Source organism: Arachis hypogaea, chromosome 4 (genome assembly GCF_003086295.3).
Source record: "Arachis hypogaea cultivar Tifrunner chromosome 4, arahy.Tifrunner.gnm2.J5K5, whole genome shotgun sequence".
NCBI lineage: Eukaryota > Viridiplantae > Streptophyta > Magnoliopsida > Fabales > Fabaceae > Arachis > Arachis hypogaea.
Genome location: NC_092039.1, coordinates 127,499,973 through 127,527,135, shown reverse-complemented (window position 1 = coordinate 127,527,135; position 27,163 = coordinate 127,499,973). Strand labels below are relative to the sequence as shown.

Sequence of the window (27,163 nt, the reverse complement as noted above, 5' to 3'; positions counted from 1 at the left end):
AAGACAAACAGTTTCTTGAGAAGGCTAGAGCAATGATTGTTAGGAAATTATTTTAATTTCCTAATTTGTTTGTGGGTAATACATATATTAATTATAGTCACAAATTATGCTATTTCAAATTAAATGATTTATATAATAGTGATCTCATTTATTGTTATAAATGCTAAATTGAATAAGTCATTATTACTTTTGATTTGGAGTTAAATGAGAATAAAACCAGATATTATCTTTTGGATTTTAGATATATTTAGATACTATTTTATTTGGGCTTTAGAGTTTAATGAGTGTCATGCTCAAATATAAATAGACCTCAGATTTCGGTCCCCAATATACCAAAGCCGTCTTTGTCGCTCTTTCCCCGTCTTTCCCGGCTTTACATCAATTTCTAATTTCTACGAATAAAGGTACGCTTCCGCATTATGATATATTTTTTATGATTTAATATGGATGATCTGGGTTATTTAAATTAATTTATTCCAACAATGATTGCTTTGGATGATTACGTTTATAAAATATAAAAAAGCTTTAGAAGACATGGAAAAGAACAAGAAAAAGATCAGTGATGCAATTGTTAAAGGCCAAGAGTTTGCTTGATGATGATAAAGAGCAGCAGAAAAAATATAAAGGCTACCAATATTTTCCCTTGAGAAACTTGATTAATTATAAACAGATTTTATTGACCCATTAAAAATAAAGGCCCATCAAGGGTGACCTCTTCCATGTACCCGACTTCGGTCGGGCGCGACAAGGAGGCCAGCCTTACTTATCTAAATAAGTAACTCCCTCCCCCGAATCTCTCCTACTCTCTCTACTTCATAAGTTTCAACAAACTCCCAAATAAAGGGAATGGTTATCATCTACATAGGTGGTTATGTATTCTGAGTTTATCAACCTATATAAACACCCAAATGACTTTTATATATTCAGTATATAGTCAGAGTAAATAAGAACAAACTGGTTTTTCACATTCCTGAGACTGACTTCACTTTCCTTCTGATTAAGGTTCAATTAGTTCACTTTGAAAGAACGATGGAAAAAGAATGTAAGGGAGTTGCAGTGGGGATAGATCTTGGCACAACATATTCTTGTGTTGCAGTGTGGCTTGAACACCACAACAGAGTTGAGATCATTCACAACGATCAAGGCAATAAAACAACACCTTCCTATGTTGCTTTCACTGACAAACAAAGGTTGATCGGTGATGCTGCTAAGAACCAAGCCGCAATCAACCCTACCAACACCGTCTTTGGTAATTCACCATCTTTATTAGTTTATGTCTTCTTTTACTTGTCTATATATACACTTTTTCTCTTCATAATAACCAAGAATAATTATTGACAGATGCTAAGAGGATGATTGGCAGAAAATATAGTGACCCCAATATCCAGAAAGACAAACTTTTGTGGCCATTCAAAGTCATTTCCGGTGTTGATGACCAACCAACAATTGTTGTACAGCACAAGGGTCAAGAGAAACGCCTTTGTGCCGAGGAAGTCTCGGCTATGATTCTTATGAAGATGCGCAAGATTGCAGAGGCATATCTAGAGTCACCTGTGAAGAATGCAGTTATTACTGTACCTGCATTCTTCAATGACTCTCAGCGCAAAGCCACCAGAGACGCCGGCGCCATTGCCGGCCTTAATGTTATGAGGATAATCAATGAGCCTACTGCTGCAGCTATTGCTTATGGCCTCGACAAGAGATCAAACTGTGTTGGAGAAAGGAACATTTTTGTCTTTGACTTTGGTGGTGGTACATTTGATGTATCACTACTTACCATCAAAGATAAGGTGTTCGAAATGAAGGCTACAGCTGGAAATACTCATCTGGGTGGAGAAGACTTTGACAACAGAATGTTAAATTACTTTATGCAGAAGTTCAACAAGAAGAACAATCTGGACATAAGTGGAAATTCAAGAGCATTGAGGAGGTTGAGAAATGCATGTGAAAGGGCGAAAAGAGTACTCTCTTACAATGTTGATGCCTTCATCGAAATAGACTGTTTATTTCAAGGCCTTGACTTCTGTTCATCAATCACTCGAACTAGGTTTGAGGAACTCAACATGGACCTCTTTAGAGAGTGCATAGATACTGTAAATAAGTGTCTTACTGATGCAAACATGGACAGGAACTGTGTGGACGATGTTGTCCTTGTTGGTGGCTCATCTAGGATTCCTAAAGTGCAGCAACTATTGCAGGAATTCTTCAATGGAAAGGATCTATGTAGGAGTATCAACCCTGATGAAGCTGTTGCGTTTGGAGCAGCAGTTCAAGCTGCTTTGTTAAGTGAAGGCTTTAAGAAGGTGCCAAATTTGGTGCTGCATGATGTTACTCCGCTGTCACTTGGTATATTAACTAAAGGAGATCTGATGCATGTAGTGATTCCTAGGAATACTACTATTCCTGTGAAGAAGAAACAAGGATGTCATACATCAGAAGATAATCAAACTGTCGTAAAAATTGATGTTTTTGAGGGTGAGAGGACAAGAGCCATTGATAACAACTTGTTGGGTTGGTTTAATCTTTCAGGCATACCTAAAGGTCCTAGAGGTCACCCTCTTATGATAACCTTTGAAATTGATTCCGATGGTATCTTAAACGTAACTGCCGCAGATGAAACAACTGGCAACAGCAATGATATTACAATAAGCAATACAGGACGAATGTCGCAGAAGGAAATTGCGAGATTAATTCAAGAAGCTAAAGATTATGAGGCTGAAGACAAAAAGTTTCTGGAGAAGGCTAGAGCAAGAAATGATTTGGATGATTATGTTTACAAAATTGAAAAAGCTTTAAAAGGTATGGCAAAGGGCAAGGGAATTATCACTGATGCAATTATTAAGGCCAAGAGTTTGCTTTATGGTGGTCGAGATCAGCATGAAAAAGATGTGTTCGAGAAGAATCGCAAGGAGCTTGAGATCGTTTTTGAGCCCATGATGCCAAGATTGGAAAATTAAATCATTGATTTTCTGCATGTTAAGATCTTTCGAGGATAGAGTGCAGACTTTTCATTTTATTTGGTATGTAATGCAAATTTTATGTGACTTAAATTACCTTTATCTTAAGTTATATTTTGAACTGTTAATTGCTTCTTAAAAGAAAACTTGTAAACTAGAGCAGTTTCTGACATAGTATGTAGTTTGCAGCAAGGTCCAAATTGTAAATAGCAGTTAATTTAGTTCCAAGTTAACTTAATTAGTAAGTGTAGATTCCATATCAGCATAGTTAGTTAAAGATTTGTGCCAATAGGTTCAGAGTAAAGTTAGTTATGTAGAGCATAGTATATAAGGTTGAGTCAGATGATTCCCTAGTGGGTTTTTTCCACCATTTTTCTGAAATGAAGCTGAGTGAAGTTTCCACTTTGCTCATCTTCTTCTCTCATAATTCCTTTCAATCTTCTCTAGCTTAAGATCAACTCAAATTATGATTTTCCACAGTTAAAACTTTCACTGATATAAAATCAGCATTCAGCAGAGGTATGGAAGCAGTGTAGGAGTGGCTTTTGTGTTAGCATGCTACATCATCAAATATCATAAGCTTATGCTTGTGCACCACCAGTTTTGGGTTTATTTAATTAAATGTACTGAATATCCGAAACATTTCTTATCACTTGAAAAAGATTTGTGTTATTACTTATTTTTCATATGCTAAAGTCATAAATCATTATCTCTAAAGATATCTTAATGGTTTGGCAAAAATCATTAGTTCTTTAAACTATATTTGCCTCATATTTATTATTAATATTTTTCTAGTAAATTTTCCGGTTGCCAAGTATCTTCCTTTGTGAAAACTTACTAATTATAAACAAATTTTATCTGTACTTCTCGTGAATATTTTTCTATTCCAAAAAAAATATAAAGTTATAAAAATGATCAGAGTATGTTGTGAATTAGTAGATGTTCAAACTACTTCCCGGGTTTCCTTCCAAGTTGACATTAACCAACTTTAAATTCTCTATGAAGTCTGATGGTTTTCCCTTTACCTTTTCTGTTTGCTTCTGATTAATTGTTTTTAATAAAATAAAACAAAATTATGGCTCCGAAAACGTTGACCCCTTTAAAAGAGAGATAGAGAGGGCCTAAAGTATAAACCAAGAATATCCTTTATTTTATTTGATGTAAAGAAGACAGTTTGAATAAAAAGAGGCTAAAGTCGCGTAGTTTCTACTTATTGCGTGTTTTATTAATCAGTGGGTATCCAAATATCATTCTCCAGGACTTTCCAAGCAGCAACTTGTGTGCAATAAAACTAGAACTAGACAAGAGTTTTTGACTTTTGACTTCCAACATAGCCAATTTGAATTTCATAATTCATAGGCCACACTTGTGATGTGCAAATGGCCCAAGATTTGAATCACAACATGGCCCAATTAATCTCAGCCGTCTGATTCAAATCGCACCACCCAATGAGATCCTCCTGATACTCATGACTCATACGTCATGACCATATTGTAACCTGTGCCTAACTAGAATGCAAACATCATAACAGTTCCAACAATTGCTACTTAATGGGGACGGAAGCATCCTATTTGGTTGGTATTGGTTGAAGAATAAACAAGTTAAGACCCAACTTAAACAAGGGACACAAAAACAAGAGAAAGTTTCTTATACTATTGTCTTCTTTGGCAATTTAACGTTAGTTTACCACAGAATATATGCTCTTGAAACCGACCACCAACGGCTATATATATAGTAGGAGAATCCAACACTCTCTATTCAAAGCACTAAGCATTTCAAAACCCCACAAAAAACATCTTCGCTTCTCTTACACATAAAACTACTTTCCTTTTCACCCGACGAGAAAATGAGTGTGGAAATTTTGGATGGTGCCACAATTATGAGCTTCCTTCAAGATGAAGAAGCATTTAGTGTGTTAGTAGGAAACAGGTTTGCTTACCTCGATGCAGACCACGATGGCCTTCTCTCCTATGCAGAGATGTTGAAGGAGTTGCAAAGCCTGAGGGTGTTTGAGACTCACTTTGGTGTTGATGTGGAGCCTGACCCAGATGAGCTTGCTCGCGTGTACGAATCCTTGTTCATACAGTTCGACCACAACTTGAATGGGACGGTAGATCTTGAAGAATTCAAGAAGGAAACCAAGCAGATGATGCTTGCCATGGCAGATGGAATGGGATTCTTGCCGGTTCAGATGGTCTTGGAAGAAGATAGCCTACTGAAGAAAGCTGTTGAAAGGGAGTGCAATAAAGTATCTGCTTAATACTACTCTACTCAAGTTCAAAGGATTACAAGTTATACAAGTAAAGAAACATTTTAATGTAATGTAATGTGTTGTTTTCTCGTTATATACTGTACTGTGTATCAACAAAACAAATTTAATTTGAGTTCTAACATCAAAATAAGGATAGAGGAAAAAGAAAATGTCCTTACAATAATGATTTAATTCACGGTAGTATCTAATATTTGTATTTTTGTTTGAACTTCACAATTGGACTGTTATCACTCAGACACTCACAATCCAATAAGAAATATCATGCAATCTCGAAAGTCTAAAAGAATAAGGATAACAAGGAACTAGAAATTTCATTAACCGGAAAAGAAAAATTATATTTTATAACAAGGACAAGGAGCAATGTTAGTTTGCTCCCGGAATTAATATCTGTGGGTTAACCATGATCTAATTGTGAGCAAAGCTATAATACATGCAAAGTTACAAGAACATATACAACTCAGGGGCCTGAATGAAGGGAAGAATGTCTTCACCAAACAACTCAAACAATGATACCAGGATACGCCCAGAATTCAGCTCATCCTTCCAAACTTGGGCAAGGGCAGCCGATGTTTTCCATGAACGGGTATCAACCTTGTTACTTCTAACTACGGCATTAGAAATTGTGTCATTTTTCATCTGTTCAGAAGCCGATGATGAGCCAATGATTGAATCAACTGAAGAGGCTTGAGTCCCTGCCTCCCCTTGCTTATGAGACGGTGAGGAATTTGTCAGAACCACACCAACCTCACCATCAGTATTAGTTTTCTTCAAAGGTGGCTGCTCTTCCAACTGCTCAAGGCTTGCCTTGCGTTTATCTTGATGATTGAAAATAGAGAGGATTCAGCAGGCGGTCATTTTCAATGAAAAGATTATGCAACTTCCCTCATAAAGAAAACTTTTCACGAAGATAAACATATTATATCTTTCAATAATGTGGAAAGGTCATACTGAAAAAATATCAATTACCTTACGGTCAAATAAAAAACCAAAAAACGAGTGGAACATATTTTGGCAAGAAATGACTAATATTGGGAAAAAATGAGTACTTCTAAGATCATTCATTATATTAACGACCCAAGCACCAGGTCTGCATGCTCTGAACAGATTTAACAAGACGACCAAATAATTCTTTTACAATTGCACATCATTTTCTTGGTCAAGAAGTAAGATACTCACAAGGTGAAGACATGAGAACTCTTGCATTGGTCTTCAAGACAGCATGAGGAAGAGAAGACGGGAAAGTCGGGAATATTTTCAGTCGATCATAAATACACTGACCTGCAGCACGCTGAGTAATACACAATCATTGGACTAACCATATTATAATTTGATGTCTTTTGGTTTTTAAGTATGTATCTAACAATAAATCTTACCAGCAAGGATCCATAAACACGCCATGCTTCATGCCTTTTGACTTCATTCCTCTGCTTCTCAAGAAGCATCTCTGGTTCCAGAAGTCTTATATATGGTTCAAGATTTGGCAGCAAAAGAAGGCGAACCTATTTTAAAATAATGAGTCAAAAGCAAGACAAAAGGCTCATATGTCAATATTAAGTTTATCCACAAGAATCCCATCCTATTTTTTGTATTTAACTAATTTCATAATTGCCAAGAGCATGGAAACATGCGTACCACATTGGGCCCTAATGCTGCCAACCCTTGAATTGCACCATAGTGTTGTGTCAGTGCTTTCTTGGGATCCAAGAATGCATTCACCAATGTTTTTGTTAACCTAGACTGTAGATTACTATAAACATGACCAAACCTGCAAGATTAGAGGCAAGGCAAAATTTGAAATGAAATCAATAACTGCCCGACAAACAAGCCATGCTATATTTCAAAATGATGCACAATACTTAACAAAAAGCAATATTAGATTTTCTGGTCTATAATTCTTGTGCCTTTGGACTTGATGTTGAAAAACAATAGTGCATTTCAAATTAAAGCACATGATTCTTTCTTTGCTACTCTAAAATTAAGGAAGAAATGCAGCACAAATTGCACAAAATAAATAGAGGACCAACAAAAATTTCAAGTAAAATTGCTTTCATTTCCCTTGATGCACAACATATGACAGAATCAATTCAGGACATCTCACCTTTTGCAAATTGAGGCGACCAGGTTAGCTGTAAAGTCTCTAAGTTCCCAATGGTTGTCTGCCAATCTACTACCCAACCTTTTGGCCACAAGACAGGTGACAACAGATGGCATCAACTGGTGCAGCTGAAGCAAGGAATATACAAAGAATCAGAGATAACAGATTTTGTTAAAGATCAACAAAATAACAATTTCCCATTAATATCTTAATCTTTTGTATGGTTTGAGAAAATTCCAACAGAATATGGAAAACAAAATAAGCATTAATTTCAACACTAACCATATTCATGATATTACAGCAATATAAACAAATACTCTAAATCCAGAAAAGGTGGACTTACATAAGGTTCGATATGAATATGAGGATTTTGCAAAATGCTTTTAACAACTCGCATCAAGGCAAATAGAAGAGAAAAATTACTCAAACCATGAGAAACCTAAGAAGAACAGAGAAGCACACAGTCTAAATGAGCTAGGATACAAGATATTTTCCTTCTTATCCACCAGAATGATAATAAGTCAAATATAATTACCTCGTCTGCTATAAAGCATGTGAAATAAGGAACTAATGGATGAAGTCCTGAATCGGTGGCCAAACTTACTAATGCTTCCTTAAACAGAACCGACTCAGACTGAGTCAAAGTTAGCTCAGTCACTTTATCAAAATACAGCTGCAAGAAATCATAAAAGTAAATAAATTACAAGATGAAAAACGAGATATCTCATAGTGGCTTGGTAAATTGCATACCTGAAGCTCTCTAGACAATACATGCTTAACGGGTAATTTGATGTCAACAGGAAGGTTATCATCCTTCTGTTCATTCTTTTTGGCTTCGGCAGGAACTGAAATCACTGCAAATAAAATGTAGAAAGGAAAAATTAACTATTCATGGAAGGGCAAGGGAGTGTAAGTTATAGGCATATGACACAAATTCACAAAGAATCGATTAATATACCATGACAAGTTAAGATTCCAAGTAATCCATGTTTGTCTGCACAAGGTGCATCATCCCAAGTATATATATCCACTAACATGCATATGTATACTCTCAAATGGTATAGTTATTTAAGTTTATACAGTTTTCTAAGTCAAGCATTTCTAGTTAATAGTTAGTATTGTGAAAAACTGAAGAAGTTGATTACTACTGCAGTAATATTAAGAAATCTACTCTAGCTATGTTGGTATAACAAAACAACATCAACAATAAAGCATTTTCCCAGAAGATTAGCAAGGTTACATGGATTAAACAACACAATTGCCTCAACTATTCCTAATTCCCTCGAGCTAAATTTCAGTAACTTACAAACCTATTTTGAAGTTTTGCATCATAAACCATTAACCTATGAACAAAGAACTACCGGTACTCGGAGACCTACCGTCTACAGGAGCATTTTCCGGGATAGCAGGCTGTACACCTTCAATTGCAAGCCAGTGGCAGGTGACCGCAGTATCAAGTGGCGCTTTCGGTAGAGGAGCTTCAATGACCTATAAACATAATCAACACACAAACTATAATTACAACTAGCTAATACATTGAACTCCATTGAAGCGAGTAAAGTCCCTTACTTACATCTTTTAAGTCAAGATCCTTATCTTCAATATAGAACAAATCTCTGTGTCCGAGAGCTCTCTTGAAACGTAAAGGACCACCAGATGCAAATCCATATATAGGCTGAAAATGAAAATGGAGATTGTGAAGAAAAAACCTAAGCGGAATTGAGAATTAGAAATGGAAAAAGCGCCCTACCTCGACGTTCCTCAAGGAGAGAGCACTGTCAACATCGTCGGCGGTTAAAGTGGTGCGGCGAGAGTGGCGCATGCACTTGATAGATTCCTGCATGATGTCGCGGAGGCGGTATTCGACGTCGGGAGCGAGGGAGAGAGCGACATCGGGGGACAAGTTCGTAATTCCGATGCTCTGAGCAATCACCTCTATTCTCTCCTTCCCTACTATGCTCATTCCCACTCACCTTCTCTAATTTCTCGTCCAATTCCTTTCAGTGATGCAACTGCAACTGAAAATTAGTGAATTACTTCAACTTCAACCTTCTTCTCCTTCTTCTTCTTCGCTTCAATTTGCTGTAGCTGCTTCTTATAATACCAGAGCTGGAGCTAGTGTCAGTTCCAATTTTTTAATATTCAATTTTCATAAGGATTGATTAGTCAATTAGTTAATTAATCAATTAATATATATAGCTATATGCAGTAAATAGCAACTTAATACAATTTCAAAGAAATCCCTCTTTGAAATTTATTTGCAAAATAGCAACTTCAATACTCCAACCAAAAGAGGCTTATAAGTAATAAAACTAATAAACGAATGCGTCTTCGTGGTGGTGGAAGGGCCTCATACAGTCGTACGAAATTTTACTGAGTAATTTTTGGGTCCGACATAAAGTTTTTCCCAAGTAACTATGGGCCTTACATTTTTTTGGACGACACTATGGGCCTTACATAAGACAGAATAGTATTAAAGTATCTAGAGAGGCCCAACTTCTGCCAATTACCCATGTAAAAAAATCAATATGATTTATAAAAATAAATACAAAAATATACATATAAAAATTAACTATTAAATTAATTATTATATATTTGTGAATAAATATATATTATTTAACATAATTTTAATATATATTTATATTTAAATATATATTTTACATAAATAATTAATTTTCTGTGTATATGTAATATGGTTCAAACAAATAAGCACCATAAAAAATATGATCATCCAAAATTAGTTAATGTGGTAGGTATCAGTTAACTAGGTTTCTTAACTAGATATTTTGAGTTCAAATGTCAACAATTAAACAAAAAATTGTTGAGAATCTCACACCCTTTTCATGAGACCTTAGTTGACTCGAGAAAATTTTCAAATTATTATTAGAACAGAATTCAAATAATAAGCAGGAATTATAACTATGAAGCATGTGAAGCCTCAACAAAAATGGCATGCAAATATTAGAAATTAGAAATATATATTTTTGGTTAGAAAAAGTATAGGTAACAAACAAGATTTTTGAACAATGTGTAAACAATGTGAATTAATAGGATTAAAAGAGTAAATTTAATTAGTAGCATTAAATTAGGATGTAGTGTATTTTCATTTGATTGGTGGTTGTTTATGTTGTTCAAAATTTTCATTGTTCCCCTAGCACTCCCCTTTTGGTTAAAGACAGTAATGAGCAAACATATATAACTTATAATTCTCTACTAGCCAAATTTAGGCACAAAACCAAGAAAAAATACAATTTCCCTTGCATGTGTAAATTATGTGGTGGAAACTCAGGTGCAGTCGACTTCACGTGAAGTTGATACCTGAGAATAGTTAGATGATTTAATTGATTTGACTAATTTTTTATCTAACGACTCTCAAATATCAACTTCACGTGAAGTCGACTTCACCTGAATTTTCACCAAATTATGTATGAATTAGTTACCACACACTTCTTATCCTATATCGATGTGGCCCAAATAATCTGATCTTTTTAGTGTTTGTGTATCACTAGTACATTTTCACGGGTTTTCATTTGATTGATATCATATCCTCTATGATTGAACCCTTAATAAATTAGCTAGTATTATAAAAGACCAATATCAATGAATCTCCACACTCATAACACTAGCAATTTCACATTTTTCCAAAACTTGTGTTTGCCATGGCAATGGACCTCTCAAGAATCACGGTGAGGCCATTCAAGCTAGCCGACGCGGACGACATGTTGTTATGGGCCGGCGACGATAGAGTCACCGGCAATACACGATTGGATGTCTGTGTATCCAAAGAACAAGCCATAGCATTCATCAGAGATGAATGCATGGCGCAAGAATTCAAAAGATCTATTTGCATGGACGACCGGTCGATTGGGATTATTTGGGTGATTCCATGGCTTGGTGAAGACAACTTCAAGGCTGATTTAGGGTATGCAATAGGGTTCAAGTATTGGGGCAAAGGAATAGCCACAAAAGCAGTGAAGATTGTTTTGTCACAAGTGTTCAATGTGTTACCTTATTTGAAGAGGTTGCAAGCTTTTACCCTTGTGGAGAACAAGGCCTCCCAAAGGGTGTTGCAAAAGGTAGGTTTCCAAAGGGAAGGAGTGCTTAGGAAGTTCTTTTATTTCAAGGGAAACTTTGAGGATTTCTTGGTTCATAGTTTTTTGTCAACAGATGAAATTCCTCCTCTAGATTAGTTATTATTAGCGGTTATGGCTAATATTTGGTCTTTTTTTTAATTTAATTTTGATGCACAGTCGTGTAATCACAATCGTTCTCTTGGATAATTATCACGCGGTCAATGTAAAAGGTAGTTATTTTTATTAACGTGATATGTAATTAAATACACATATAAAACGGTTTTATACTGACAACATCAAAATTAAATTCTATTAATATATTTTATATGTGTGATTAATTTAAAATCTAATTTTTTTTTTATATACTTGTAATACAGGTAAAGCAAAGATATAAAAATAAAGCGCAACAAAGGTAACAATGACACTGGAACAAGTAGAGTTAGAAGGTTAATTATATTAGTTACTTGTAATAAGGAAATAGAAGTCTCATATTATTTAGGATAGTGAATTTTGTATTATCTATTAGTCTCACATTGTTCAAGTCATAAAGATTTTTTTTCACTAGTATAAATAACTCATGTACAATTTATTTATGAAATAAATTTGATTTGAATATAATTAAATTTTATGCTTATTTTTCTCTAAATTCTTTGAGGGTAAGATACATTCTTGATTTAACCAACCAAAATAGATTTATGACTATTTAATTTTTACCGGATTGGCTAACTTTGTCAAAATTAGTAACCTAAATGATGTACCGGTGTCAAACAACATCAACCACATATATAATTTCAAAGGTAAAATTTTTTACATATTTTTTTCTAAAATAGTTATGGACGACCCACTAAAATGTTTGACATAAACAAATTGAATATATGTTTATCGATGTTATTGCTTGGAACTTGGAAGCACACCTAAATTAAACATTGCTAGGTTCATGTAATTGGAAATCGAATGTACCATGTGTGCTGGTTATATGAATTAAGAATCCTGCCACTGATTGATTAATTAGTGTTAAAGTGTTGACAATGGACTCCATACACACTACCCAAAAAAAAAATTATAAGCATTTTCGATGGCAATGATTAGCAATAAAATCGGACTGTGGACTTTAAATTACCTTGGATTATCGGATGCACGTTATGCATGCTTCTAGCGCAGTTAAAGCTGAATATATTGCAAAAGTCAGATTTCTCTTCTTAAAAAAATTATTGATTTTGATTAAAAAAAAAGTCAACTATATTAGTAATGTCTCTAGTTTTTTATACCATTAAATACTAACCTATCAAATTAAACAGGAGCTACTCAAAATATATTTTTTAATAATTAAAATTTAGTATATATAATTTATTAAATTGTATTATTTTTATTAAAATTATATCAAACAAATTAATTTGGTTGAAAAATTAGTAAACTGAACCTTAAATCGATTTAAATTAATATTCTTTTTTAAAAAAATTATTATAATAATTCTATTATAAAAAATAACTAAAATATTCTTATTATATATATATATATATTTAAAAATCCTAAATACTAGCCCTATAATGATACAAAGAAAAGAGAATGGTTAGAATTTAAAATTTTTAAAATTTATATATATATTATAATAATAATAATAATAATAATAATAATAATAATAATAATAATAATTTAATTATTTTTCAATAGAGATATTATAATTATTTTTTATAAAAAATATTAATTTAAACTGGTTTAAGGTATAATTTACTAATTGTTTTGCCAAATTAATTTATCTGATATGATTTGGACAAAAATAATATGATTTAATTAATTATATGTATTAAATTTTAATTACTAAAAAATATCGTTACAAAATTAAATAGTAAAAACGACCAAAATAAAATAAAATAAAATAAAGAAGCCAAAACAATATGTGTGTTACAAGTACTAAAACTTTATATAAGTCCAAAGAAGTTATTTTGTTAAATTCAGTCAAGTGTCGTCAATATAAAATAATTTAATATAACACCAAAATTTAAATAAATCAAATAAAATGATATACCAAATTCGAAAAAAGAAAAAAAAAAATCCAAATGAATGATGGAGAACAATAAAATTTCGTTCTATTCAAAACCCAAAGTAATTAAGTACAATTGCGATGCTGCGTACTAGAGGAATTAATTAATAAATAAAACTAAAGACAAATGACAATTAAACGCAAAGAAAACAAGAAATCTATAACGTGTAATAACAAGCTATCTGATAATTTAAGCTTTCTTTGGCAAAGCAAATGACGTGAAAATTGATGCTATGGCATTGCAAAGAAATCCAACAAGGAGAAGGCTCGCTGAGGCGTTTGCTTTTGCAAAAAACGAATTGAAAGGAAGATCTTCTGCTTTGAAAAATCTGTGTAAATCTTCAGAGGCGCCATATCCAGCAGCTGAACCCGAAATTAGGAAATATGATATAATCTGTTCAAAGAAATATAATTAATTATAAGCGTTAAATTTTGACGTAATAATAGTGTAAAACATTTTATACAATTATGTAATTATATCTATTTTTTAGATAATTATTTTATAATTAATATAAAAAATAGTTCTTTTTGTTAATATGACGTTATGTCCTTAAAAATACATGTAAAATTACGTGTTTTAAAATTAAATTTTAATTATAAATTATAAAATTACTTAAGTCGAAGGACTTGTTATATGTACCTTGTCACCAAAGAAATCAAATACATAGCCAAAATCACCGCATACATGCTTTTCAGATACCACATTGAAGATTGAGAGCACCATTTGCATGAGGTTGTATACAAATCCAATGACTATTGTCGAGATCATGTATCTATGTAATGTTAACAAAGAAATTACGTTTAATTAATTATATATTCTATATGATGATGAGAACATTAACTAATTAATTGATTTACTATTATTATTATTATTATTATTATTAAATACTACTATGTGCACAAAAAAAATAGTCACCAAATTAATTGATCATATAGAATCCCCAAATTACACGTTTTCAATATATATTTTATTTTTTTTACCAAAGATAGGGAGACTCGAATCCGCAACCTCTTAGGTGAGTATGGCGGCCGATAGACTATGCTATTTGAGTTATAATTCATTGGCAAACAATGAATTATAACTTAAATGACATAATTTCTTCATACTAAAGATTCCGAATTCGAAAAGCATGATTGATATATAAATAAAAAATAGTAATTACCGATAAGCATGAATGTCGCTGAACTTGGCTTCTACAGAACCATTTGTTGTATCTTCAGTGCCCTTGGTTACAGAAATGAGTATGAGAGCAATGAGAAGGAACACAAAGGTTAAGACCCTCAAAACGAGAATCACACTTCTTGAAACTGTGGAACTTGAAGGTGCACTATTACTATCCATCCTAAAATTAATTAAATTGGTGCAATTTTCTTTGCCTTCTATCATCTCAAGGGTATAGTCTAAGGTATTTATATATATACATAGCCAATTGGGGAATTAATTAATAAAAAGAGTATGAATGTGCCGCATAAAAATGGATGACTTTGAAAAATGGTGCCATGCAAATTAAACCAAAATCATTGACTCACTCTACAATCAGAGGTTGCTCTTTTCTATAACTTCTAAGAAACCTCTCATTCTATTTATCGTTGACTTTCCATTTGTTGACCTTAGCTGGAGGATTTGTGCCCATAAGATCCTACTCATATTACTAGTTAGTATATACAAATATTTATTCAAGAAATTAAAATTGATTTATATGTTAAGTTTACTTTAAGCTAACTAACAAATTAAAGCAATACATCCTCAAATTTACAGATCAATCTCCCTATTAAATATTTTATAATATTGACTCTTGATTAATTTATTAGGTGTAACATACATATACTTTGCTATGAACATTCGTTTACATAATTAGAGCTTGGTTTCAACAATGAGTATTGAACAAGAATGAACAAAACTTCTTGAAACTGTGGAACTTGAGGGTGCACTAGACAGCACTATCCATCCTTAACAATTATATATATATATATATATATATATATATATATATATACACACACAATCATGTCAAATGCATATCAAAATAAGTTATATAAGTTATTAATATAAAATATATATTGTAATACAAAATATAAAATACACAATAAAAATAAATTAAATGATACATGTATTTATATATAATTATATGATAATTATAACTGATTTTAATATATAAATAATATTTTTAATATCAGTAATGATAGAAAGACAAAATAAATAATTATTAATTATTACAACAATTAATAAATATTAAATAAGGCAAGTTTTGATTATTTTTGGCTAATTGACACATTAATAAATAAGTTGATCTGATAGGCCGAACTAATTGTTCCACGTGAAATAAATATAATAAAAATATTATTCATATACTAAAAATTAGCCACTAAAATTAATCACCAATATATTTATATATAAATATAAATATAAATATAAATATATATATATGTGATTTAATTTATTTTTAATATGTATTTATATTCTAAATTTCTAACATATATTTTATACTGATGATTTATTTAGTGACTGACTTTAGAACGAAACTGATTTTAGAATACACGTAACATAATAATAAATATAAATACAAAATGAAAGACTTTGGTTTACAGTTTACCTGAGAGAGCTAAACCCCAAAATGGTCCCTGAGATTGGCGTCGTGCACTAAAATCGTCCTTAAGATTCCAATTGTACCAATTACGTCCCTGAGATGGAGAAAAGTGCACCATATTAGTCCTTGATCCATTTTCCCTTAACGACGTAATGACATGGCTGGATGACGTGGACGGTAAGTGACACGTGTCACTCTATGATTTGGCCACGTGTAATGATATGATGATGTGGTGACCAGTGACATGTGGCATGCTGACATGGATGGTTGTGCCACGTGTCACAATGTTATTTGGCCACGTGTCTGTTTGTGCCACGTGTCGCAACAGTATTCGTCCACGTGTCATCCATTATGTCATTATTGTGGATGCACCAAATTAGTCCCTTACTTTGCATTAAGTGACTCATTTTAATCCCTGAAATTGAATGTCGTGTACCAAACTAGTCCCTTCACCAATTTTTTCTCATTTTCTTAAATTTAAAATTTTCAATATCTTAGATACACTAATTTTAATTCTATTTTTTCACATATCGTTTAAATACAGGTGCTTTCATAAAAATTTTTAAGATTTTAGTTTTAATTATATAATTTTTTTAATAATTTAACATTGATAAATTTTGTAATATATAAGTATGTTATTATAAAAAAATAATTATATGATTGATTAGACACATTTTTTTTCATAAAAAAATATGTGCTTTTAACAAGAAATCAATAATTAAAATATACATTTTTTTATTCTTATGAAATACACGTTTTCGTTATGTGTAAATGAGCTAGATTGAAGGTACTTTAAGCACTCTCACTATCATCTCCAACCTTTGCAGTTTAGATAAAAAGAGGTCGGAAATGGTAATGAGGGAAGTTTGAAATACCTTCACGTCAACTCCAAGACGGCGGTTAGGGGTATCCGCAAGAGAAAAAAATATTTTATAAAAGCATTGAAAAAGGTCGGAGATAGTAGTGAAGGTGCTTGAAATGCCTTCACATCAACTCCAAGTCGGCGGTTAAGATATTTGCAAGGGAAAAACTATTTTATAAAAGCATTTTTATTTGAATAACATGTGAAAAAATAGAATTGAAATTAATACATTCAAAAATATTGGGAATTTTGAATTTATAGAAAAAAAAATGAAAAAAAATTGGTGAAGGAACTAGTTTGGTGCACGACATTCAATTTCAGGGACTAAAATGAGTCACTTAATACAAAGTGAGGGACTAATTTGGTGCATCTACAATGATGACATAATGGATGACACGTGGACGAATACTGTTCCGACACATGGCACAAACGAACACGTGGCCAAATAACATTGTGACACGTGGCACAACCATTCATGTCAACATGCCACGTGTCACTGGTCACCACATCATCATATCATTATATATGGCCAAATCATAGAGTGACACGTGTCACTTATCTTCCATGTCATCCAGCCATGTCATCACGCCGTTAAGAGAAAACGGGTCAGGGACTAATATGATGCACTTTTCTCAATCTCAGGGACGTAATTGGTACAATTAGAATCTCAGGGACAATTTTAGTGCACGACGCCAATCTCAGGGACCATTTTGGAGTTTAACTCTTACCTTAGAAGTAATTATTCCGCGTGAAATAAATATAAACTTGCCTAACTATTTATCATTGCCTCGACAATCTGTCCTTGCATTCTTCCTAAGCTCTTGTTCCTTGATTTTATCTTGACATTCCTTTGGTTTACCTGAGAATAGATGGAGTATTTTATGGTGCATGAATCAATCGATGTTAGTACATCTTATCATGTATTATAATTACATTAAAATAATTTCTATAGAGTTTTTTACTTCATTAATTAGTCTTTTAAAATTATTAAATAGTATAATTTTTATCTAATTTTTCTTTTTAATAAGTATTCTATTGGCCTTTTTTCACAAATTCAAACCACCCGATCAATACGATCAAGATTATAGTTTTTTTTTTTAAATCAATAATATGGATGTTATTATTCCAACTTTTCATCTATATTTTTATAATTATTCATCTAAGTATTCTCGTGTATACTTGTTACACATTACATACTAAGTTACTTATCTTCGTGTTTATTATTCAGGAGCGGAGTTAAATAAAATATTAGAAGAGGCTAAAAATATTTACACAATAAAATAAGATTAAAATAAAATTTTAATAATAACTAAACTAAAATTTACATATAATTTACATGTAAAAAATTAAAATTAATATATTATAATTTATTTTTAAAAAATTTTGATTATATATATATATATATATATATATATATATATATATATATATATATAATCTCCTCCATTAACAATCAATCTCTTCATAATAATTATGATTTAAAAAAATTAATTATTTTATTAATTTTTATAATTTTATTCTCAAAATATATGAAAAATTTAATTAGATTTTTAATTATGTATATCATTAATTTATAAAAAGATTTTTAGTTCATTCTAATATTTTTTATACTGAAAAAAATTTAATTATAAAAATAAAAATAATACAAAGACCTAACTAAAAAAATGTATAAAAAATTTAATAATTATAAATTTAATAAAATTATAAAAACTAATAAAATAATTAAACAGTTAAAAAACAACTTTGTGTGTTTGCAAGAGGAAAGATAATGTAGCCAATGAGTTATAGCTCAAATGGCATAGACTCTTCGGGTTCGAGTCACATATTTTTCCAAATTTTTTAGTCAATGAGTTATAACTCAAATGGCATAGACTTCCCATACTCAATTTAGAGGTCGCAGGTTCGAGTCACATATCTTTTCAAATTTTAGCCAATGAGTAATAGCTCAAATGGCATAGTTTCCCCATACTCAATTAAGAGGTTGCGGGTTCGAGTCTTCTATCTTTGGTAAAAAATAAAAAATAAATAAATAAATAAATAAATAAAAAAAGAGGAAAGATAATGTAGCCAATGAGCTATAGCTCAAATGGCATTGAATAAAATATTAGCTTCGATGAAGGAACAGCAATTTTCAACTTCTTTGAATTTGTCAACAGTATGAACCAAGAATGAAAGTTCTTGCTAGCTAGCTACTAGTTTCATCATTGTAAGGAGGAGAAAAAAAAAAATTATTGAAATCCCTATCTATGTGTCTCCAGCACCCTTACAATAGGGTTTTTTTGGCATTGCCAGGAAACAATTCTCAAATTATTTATGAAGTATATAGTTTAATAAGTTTGTTAGAATTAATTATGGGGAAATTCATATGAAGATACAAAGTAGTCTACTTTGGCTATTATCTCTTTAATTTTATTACTAGGTATTATTGTAGCTAGAAATAATAAAAATGAAATTTCAATATCTCTAATATTAATTAACTAAAATAAAGGAACCTAAAGGTATAGTAGCAATTAGGATAAGGACATAGCGAATATTGGCCAATTAAGGATATAAGAAATAAACAATTAATTAGTTTATGGCTTTTCACTATTGATATGTAGTTTATGGCTTTTCGTAACCATATAATTCTTTAATTTTTTGGTTCATACCTTTTGGAACCTTTAAAGGGTACGCGTGCCTGAATGATGCCCAGCGGTTTTACTGTATTTATTTCGATGAAAATTCAGATGAAGTCGACTTCACGTGAAATTGATACCTAAGAGCCGTTGAATAAAAATTTAGTCAAATCAATCAAATCATCTAACGGTTATCAGGTATCAACTTCACGTGAAGTCGACTTTACCTGAGTTTCCACCATTTATTTTTATATACTAATAGAGAAATATTAGCTCCATCGAAATTTTTTTTTTTGGTTATCACTTAATTATAAATTTAATTTTTTAATCTAATAATTTAATAACGTATTTTAATTATTTTATATTTTTAAATATTAATAACAAATTAATAATAAAAAATAATAAATTCTAATAGTCTCTTAATATTTTTCATAATGATTTAACCATTTTGCTTCGTATAAATTAATATTCAACAACAACAATAATAATAATTAAATTAGTCTCTAATTTCTTAGTAATTAAAATATTTGGTAAATTAGTCAATAACAAGATAAAACTAATTATTTTTTAAAAAAATTATTAAGAACGAACTACTCTTTGTATACAATATTAAAGGCTAGTATATCCATTTATTTTACTCTTTATTAAAATTTAATTTGTCTAATATTATAAAATATTAAGAATCAATTTATTGGACTTTAATTTATTAAAAAAAAAATTCTGAAACAAAATTATTAGAAACAAATCCAAAATATTACTCTTATAATTAATCACATTGGTAGAAACGAATTTCTTGCTTTTCAGACTGCTGTATTATGTGTAGCTCAATGATCTAGTAGGAAAAGAAGAATAAACACTTTAATTTTATGTTAGTTTCACATATATAATATGCTACTATACTAATTAATAAGTGCTGATGTTTAATTTGATTTAGATTTTGATATTTTCACTTAACTGCTAGCCACATACACTACTATGAAAAAAAGCTACAAAAAGTAGAGAGGGGATACAGCTTTTCCAGTTGCAAAACTGCATAAATATATATGTGATGCTTTCTTTAATTCATAATGTACTAAGTGTTTGTTTGGGCGTTATTATTTTGATAAAAAAATATCTTTTTTTAATGAAAAATATTTTTTTTTAATTTTTAGTATGTTTGGCAAATTTCGAGTAGTAAAAGTAAAAGTATTAGAAAAATCAGAAAAACATCTTTTTTTAGAAGCTATAATTTACATCTTTTTTTAAAAGATTTTTTTTCTTAAAAAAATGTCTTTTATGTAACAAATAAACAAAAAGTACTTTTATATTGTTATATCCAAACATAATTGATAAATAAAAATATCTTTTTGCATGAGATACCCAAACATAAAATTACTTTTACTTTTTCATAAGATCTTTTAAAAAAAAAATAATTCGAAAAAAGATATTTTCTTAAAAGCCCACCCAAACAAACTATAAGTCATTGATATTTTTTTTTTCCTTTTATTTATTTATTTTATTTTTAAGACCTTGATCTATTGCAAGATGATGGTATGTAAGCTAAGACTAACATTGCCGGAGGAGATCCATGGAACGTGGTGGTGGAGGTGAGATTTTTAGTTTGCATGGTTGGGAATTTGGGACCGTGCTATAAATTTAATTTTGAATTCATATAAATTATATGTTTATTATTAGTTTTGATCTTTGTAATTTTTTATTTTGTTTTAGTTTAATAAATTTAAAAATTATTTATTCACTACATCAAAATAGAATTTTCGCAAGCGTTATTTTTTTTTATTTAGTGACAGTTTTAAGCGTTATAAATTTTTTTTGCAAAATTTAAAAAACGTTGCTAATTTAAGCATTGTTAGTGAATTTAGTAATTTTAAATAACCATTGATGACACTGTTGATAATGTATAACACTTCAATATTTTTGCTATATTTGACGACGATTTTGTTGTAAATCGTCATTAAATTACTAGTTTATGTGATTTTAAATGGCTACAAATTTTTCAAAATCAAAATTTTCATTTTTAAATGCTTGTCGGAGTTTAAAGCCATCATAATCTCTTTATCATCAGATTTTCTTTTTTAATTATTACATAAACTATCTCCATTATAGATAATAGTTTATACTTATATAAATACTACAATATCAAATATTTTTTTTTTCTCAAAAAAATAAATTTCACAAAAATATCAACATTGTATTTCAAAACATAATAAATGTAGCAAATTTTACATATATAGTTATAATATCAAAGATTTTCTCTTTAAAGATTAAGATTTGCACATGGTCAAAGCTACGGTATTATCTTCTCGATCTCAAACAACGGCAAATAAAATTTTGGTCTTTCTAAAGAAATAAAAAATAAGAAAAAGAGAGATATTGTACGGATATAAAACCAACGGTTAAAAGATTACATATATAAATGTCACAATATTTTTTAATGAAGACATTTAAAAAATAAAAGTCATAAAATAGGTGGAATTATTCATCCAATTTGATGTAGGGGTGGCAATGGGTAGGGTTTGAACTCAACTCTAACTTTATCCGTAGATTAAATTTGTTACTAAAACTCAACTTTACTCTACTCGCGGGTTGATGAGAACAATCCAACACTAATTCAATCGTAGTCAATTCACGGGTATCTAACCCTACCCGCGAATTTTACAAATATACAATATTATTATATAACTTAATAAGTATGCAAATTAAAAATTCAATACAATCATCCCATAAACAGCATAATTATAAAATGTTCAATTCTACATAAAAATCTTTACTTAAATTAATAACACAAACACAAATAAAATGTCGTGATATAAAGTTGTATCACTAAAATAGAATTAATTTTTATATAAACAAAAGTGTTAACCTATCAATTGAGGATCTTGGCTCAATGGTAAAAACTTTTTGCAGAGGTCTTTGGTTCAACACATACCTATAATATATTTTTATAATATATACATATATAAGATGGGTAGGGTTGAGATTCAGCCCGTACCCTACCTGACCCGCGCTCAAACCCACTCCACACTCAACCCTATCTGCATCGAATCGGATTATTGGCAACCATATCAGCAGCAGATAGGGTTGGTAACCCTACTCGATCGGATTGGATAGTGTAACAGTCCAGACTACCCGCTAGCACGATATTGTCCGCTTTGGCACACAAGGCCTCACGGTTTTGCCTTTGACGATAGGGATGCTAGCCGAAGCTCCCCACACTCACTCGTCAAAACGCGTCATGCTAGGGAGAGGTATCCACATCCTTATAAGGCATGCTTCGTTCCCCTCCCCAACCGATGTGGGACCTTACAATCCACCCCCCTAAGGGAGTCCAGCGCCCTCGCTGGCACATCGATCCGGGTTCTGACTCTGATACCATCTGTAACAGCCCAGACCACCCGCTAGCACGATATTGTCCGCTTTGGCACACAAGGCCTCACGGTTTTGCCTTTGACGATAGGGATGCTAGCCGAAGCTCCCCACACTCACTCGTCAAAACGCGTCATGCTAGGGAGAGGTATCCACATCCTTATAAGGCATGTTTCGTTCCCCTCCCCAACCGATGTGGGACCTTACAGATAGGGTTAGATATCCGCGAGTAGGGTGTATACTGTCACCTCCTGATTTGGTGTAATGATTTACTCTATTAAATAATGATGTGGTATATAAACTAAATACTCCTATTTTTCATAAACACTATATATTAGGTTGATGCATGCTGAATTGGTGAGTACCCATATTCACACAGATTGTGTTTGTTTACTATCTAACAGTAATAAAGACACATATATAAAGGCTCACACATACACATAAATATAGATACATATGATATTGGCATCCCAGATAGTATTATAAAAGTCATTCACCAATGTATATCTTTCTCATCAATGAATTTATTGTGGAATGGGTCTCTGTCAGAATATTTCGAGTTGACAAGAGGAATTAGACAGAAATATTCTTTATTCCCCTACCTTTTATTTTGTTCATTGAAAAGTTATCTCACTTAATTAATTCTCTCATAGAGCAAAAAAATGGAAACCTATTAAGCTAAGTAGAGGCGGGCCTCATTTGTCTCATTTCTGTTTTGCAGATGACTTTGTCCTATTTGCGTAGGATGGAGACCAGGTTCAAGTTATTAAAGAATCCTTAAAGGTGTTTTGTGACGCTTCAGGTCAAAAAGTCACTCTTACCAAGTCCTGTGTATTCTTCTCTAAAAATGTTAACCACACAGTTAGAGAAAAACTAAGCAAGAACCTTGGCATCCCTCTGACCAACGACCTTGAAAAGTATCTCGGAGTGCCGCTCATTCACAAGAAATGCAGAAGGCAACACTTTCAACCTATCCTTTATAAGATGCAGGTGAAGCTGTCTAGTTGGAACATGCGAACTCTTTCACTAGCAGGAAGATGCACACTGGTCCAATCTGCTCTCTCCACCATACCGACCTACACCATGCAGACCATGGAGATGCTGAAAGAAGTTTGTAACCAAATAGATAAAATATGTAGATATTTTCTTTGGGGGTCGAATGAGGAGGATAAGAAGATTCATCTAATTAGTTGGGATAAAATCTGGAAGCCAAAGGATATAGATGCCTGGGGCTGCACAAAGCTCAGGAAACAAATAACCTTTTTCTTATGAAGCTTTCTTGGAGGTTGGTTCATAATAATCACTCCCTTTGGGTAAAGGTAATGAAAGCTAAATACGCGTGTGGAGACAGCCCAATTCCCAAAGTCGTCAGTAAGGCAAACTGTTCTAATGCTTGGAAGGGGACCGTCAAGGTTTGGGAGAATTTTCAGAGGAGTCTTATTTGGAGAATAGGGGACGGGAAGCGGGTCAAGTTTTGGACAGCGTATTGAATCCCAGAGATTAGTAACCTAAATGAACTAGTGCATAGTCAGATTAGTGAGGAGATGAAAACTGAGACGTTGGAGGATTATGCTACAACAGAAGGGTCTTGGGATTGGACAAAAATAACCTGGTTTGTGCCAGAGGACATCATGGATCTTATTAGCACTCTTAAAGCTCCTCACCCCTCTATTGGGCATGACTCGCTCAGTTGATTACCAGACATAAAGGTAGCGTTTATTTTGAGGTACTGAGACATAAACTGAGACTCAATATCATGTTTGTCGGTTCAGAGATTGGTATTAAAATTTCTGTCTCTGTCCCCAAAATTTCAGTATTTCAGTACCTTCAAAAAGTGGAGATATAGGGAACTAAAATTTTTAGAGATAGAGACTGAAACTTTAATAACATTTTATATCTAAAATACCTTCATTTCAATTAATTAATTCCAATTTTACCTTTTGTACAAATTAAATTAGAATTTCATTCTTGTTTCAATTTTTGTCTCCTACTTTGCACCAATTAGAATACTGAGATTTATTTCAATCTCTACCTCTTAGTCTCTGTCTCTCAGTCTCAGTCTTTCTGTCTCTGTCTTTCCACAAAACGCTACCAAAAAGAAATTTTTTTTATTAAAACAACTTACAAAATTTATTACACACAGAAAGATGATTCATAACAACATTATAAAATCTGTTGGAAAACTAGAGTTTCACAGAGGCTAAAAACCTTTTTTTGGCTATTAAGTCACAATGCTTTATTAACTAATGCTAAGAGAAGAAGTAGAAGCCTTATTGAGAATGGAAATTGTCAAAGGTGTATGAATCAGGATGAGAGTTTGCTCTACGTGCTGAGGGACTGTCCCTACACCCGGAGTGTGTGGATGAGCGGCTCAAGTAGGGTCTTTTCAGCGTCGTTCTTCAGTCATAACAGCACTGATTAGCTTAAAGAGAACCTGGACAAGACATTTCGAACAGAGAATGGGACTTCATGACCCATTTTTTCCTTACCACCTGCAACATAATTTGGAGGAAGCGTAATGATTTAATTTTCAGACAGGGGTATACCCCTCCTCAGCATATTATTCCAGAGATTAAAGGAGTTGTCAAGATATACGATGAAGTTTTGGAGCTTACCGAAAAGAGTATTAAAACCCTGCGAGCCACGAACCCTATTATGGTGAGTTGGAATCTGTCGGAGACAGGATGGATTAAAATTAATATTGATGGGTCGTTGATTCATGCTACCGGTTCAGAAACTGTAGTGGCCTCATTAGCGATGAAAATGACATGGTTATTACAGAATTCATGATGAACATGGAAAAGTCACAATCACAGTTGTAGAATTATGGGCAATTTACACGGGACTCAAAATTACAATTGAGATAGGGTTAAATAAGATGAAAGTGGAGACAGACTCTAGTGCCGTGAAGCTGCTGCAAGGAGACCCAAGTCCTCTCCATGATTGCATGTCCCTGATTCGTACAATCAAGAGCTGCTAGTGTGCCCTAGCAAGTTCAGTGTTGACCATGTCATGAGAGAAGCTAACTCCAGCGCTGATGCCCTTGCTATATAAGCGCGCACACGATCTTTCGGCGGGCATTCACCTCCCTCTTTCTAGCACCATTGTTAGCAGGGGCGGAGTCAGGCGATAGGAAAGGGGGGCGATGGCCCGCTAATTTTAATTTTTTACATGTAAATTTCAGTTTAGTCTCCCCTTAAAATTTTATTTTATTCTTAGTTTATTGTATAAATAGTTTTGGTTCTCTTCTAATATTTTATCTAGCTTCACTCCTGATTGTTAGAGACTGATAGGAGAAGAATTTTGTTCGCTAGAATAATGAGAATGTAATTTCTTTGGGTGTTTGGGCCTTTGGCCCGTTTTTTAATTTAAAAAAAATACATATAAATACATTTATTATTAAAAACTAATTTGATCCTTATTGTTGTTAGTGATGATAAAGGTAAAAAGTAAAATTTTACAAATAAAAAAAATAATAAATTCTAATACAAATCAGCATCACATATTTAATATTATTTATGTCACAATTTTTCCTTTAATAAAATACTAAATAATAGATTTGTAAATTGTAATAATAACACTATGTATATGTCTCTCATCCAAATCAAAAGCAAGCAAAGACAGCCATAGTACAAGATATAGATTATTATGATATGATTTAGAAGTAGTGAGAAAGAATCTAAAAGAGATTAATGATTGAGGGTAATGTGGGGCAGAAGATGAAGGGAGATTGGAATCATAGAAAGAGAGCGATGATGATGGCGATGATGATGATGATGATGATGATGATGATCATGATCATGCACACAAATTAAACACAGAAAGGACGTTACAGAAAAGCAAAAGCTGCCAATGAAAGGAAACACAGAAGAGAACATATTCACGCCTACACAACACACACACACACACATGTGCCCACATCAACAAAAATGAAAATAATAAAGAAACCTTATTACTTATTAGCTTAACAATAATTAATATTATTTAATTCTTGCTTCGGATTCCGACCTTTATTTCTTGATGCTCCTTCTCTTCTTCTAGCAACTGCTTCCTATCTTCCCCTATGCAACTTCCAAGTTTCTTTATCTTTACCTATCATTGAGTTATAAGATAGGAAAAATTTTAAGTGTACTGGAACACTGGTGTTTCAATTGTTTTAACCAGATTTTAATTAATATATATTATATATATTTTTTATAATTTAGATCAACGGTTAAAACAATTAGAACACCAATATTCCTGATATATTTAAAACTCTTTCTAGCTATAAGATAATAAATTTTTTCAATCTCACTAG

At 32.0% G+C, this 27,163-nt stretch overlaps 6 protein-coding genes across 15 annotated transcripts in view; 4 read left to right on the top strand and 2 right to left on the bottom strand.

Annotated features, from left to right (window-relative positions):
* LOC112744879 (heat shock cognate 70 kDa protein 2-like) overlaps nucleotides 1-27,163 on the top strand; it is a 200,987-nt gene that overhangs the window by 141,328 nt on the left and 32,496 nt on the right. The window contains exon 1 of one of the 7 annotated variants that reach the window (XM_072234145.1): nucleotides 17,977-18,101. The exons of 4 other annotated variants lie outside the window; for them this stretch is intronic. The gene's annotated coding sequence lies outside the window, so the exon portion shown is untranslated. Of the gene's footprint in view, nucleotides 1-17,976; nucleotides 18,102-21,306; nucleotides 21,399-21,606; nucleotides 21,734-27,163 lie in introns of those variants that run through there. 2 more of the 7 variants (XM_072234143.1, XM_072234147.1) reach the window with 2 other exon arrangements.
* On the top strand, nucleotides 655-3,085 carry LOC112744882 (heat shock 70 kDa protein 4-like). The gene is made up of 3 exons (XM_072234151.1): nucleotides 655-865; nucleotides 1,003-1,249; nucleotides 1,342-3,085. The coding sequence occupies exons 2-3, from the start codon at nucleotides 1,030-1,032 to the stop codon at nucleotides 2,955-2,957; spliced, it is 1,836 nt and encodes a 611-aa protein (XP_072090252.1). The 5' UTR covers nucleotides 655-865; nucleotides 1,003-1,029; the 3' UTR covers nucleotides 2,958-3,085.
* On the top strand, nucleotides 4,165-5,400 carry LOC112744891 (uncharacterized). The gene has a single exon (XM_072234163.1). The coding sequence runs from the start codon at nucleotides 4,804-4,806 to the stop codon at nucleotides 5,215-5,217; it is 414 nt and encodes a 137-aa protein (XP_072090264.1). The 5' UTR covers nucleotides 4,165-4,803; the 3' UTR covers nucleotides 5,218-5,400.
* On the bottom strand, nucleotides 5,522-9,608 carry LOC112744883 (transcription initiation factor TFIID subunit 6-like). 2 transcript variants are annotated; one of them, XM_072234152.1, is made up of 11 exons: nucleotides 9,075-9,608; nucleotides 8,898-8,999; nucleotides 8,704-8,812; nucleotides 8,075-8,178; nucleotides 7,860-7,997; nucleotides 7,668-7,763; nucleotides 7,328-7,452; nucleotides 6,862-6,994; nucleotides 6,603-6,728; nucleotides 6,406-6,517; nucleotides 5,522-6,044 (listed from the first exon to the last, which is right to left on the bottom strand). In XM_072234152.1, exons 1-11 carry the CDS (start codon nucleotides 9,285-9,287, stop codon nucleotides 5,668-5,670), a joined length of 1,635 nt encoding a protein of 544 aa, XP_072090253.1. In that variant the 5' UTR covers nucleotides 9,288-9,608; the 3' UTR covers nucleotides 5,522-5,667. The 2 variants fall into 2 exon arrangements, with proteins under 2 accessions (XP_072090253.1, XP_072090254.1); XM_072234153.1 differs by lacking the exon at nucleotides 7,668-7,763.
* LOC112744890 (uncharacterized) lies at nucleotides 10,803-12,020 on the top strand. Of its 3 annotated transcripts, none has more exons than XM_072234161.1 (2): nucleotides 10,817-11,400; nucleotides 11,775-12,020. In XM_072234161.1, the coding sequence occupies exons 1-2, from the start codon at nucleotides 10,984-10,986 to the stop codon at nucleotides 11,811-11,813; spliced, it is 456 nt and encodes a 151-aa protein (XP_072090262.1). In that variant the 5' UTR covers nucleotides 10,817-10,983; the 3' UTR covers nucleotides 11,814-12,020. The 3 variants fall into 3 exon arrangements, with proteins under 3 accessions (XP_072090261.1, XP_072090262.1, XP_072090263.1); XM_072234162.1 differs by lacking the exon at nucleotides 11,775-12,020 and adding an exon at nucleotides 11,575-11,644; XM_072234160.1 differs by lacking the exon at nucleotides 11,775-12,020 and having other exon boundaries at nucleotides 10,803-11,644.
* On the bottom strand, nucleotides 13,460-14,956 carry LOC112744888 (CASP-like protein 4D1). Its single transcript, XM_072234159.1, has 3 exons — nucleotides 14,602-14,956; nucleotides 14,079-14,211; nucleotides 13,460-13,832 (listed from the first exon to the last, which is right to left on the bottom strand). The coding sequence occupies exons 1-3, from the start codon at nucleotides 14,823-14,825 to the stop codon at nucleotides 13,629-13,631; spliced, it is 561 nt and encodes a 186-aa protein (XP_072090260.1). The 5' UTR covers nucleotides 14,826-14,956; the 3' UTR covers nucleotides 13,460-13,628.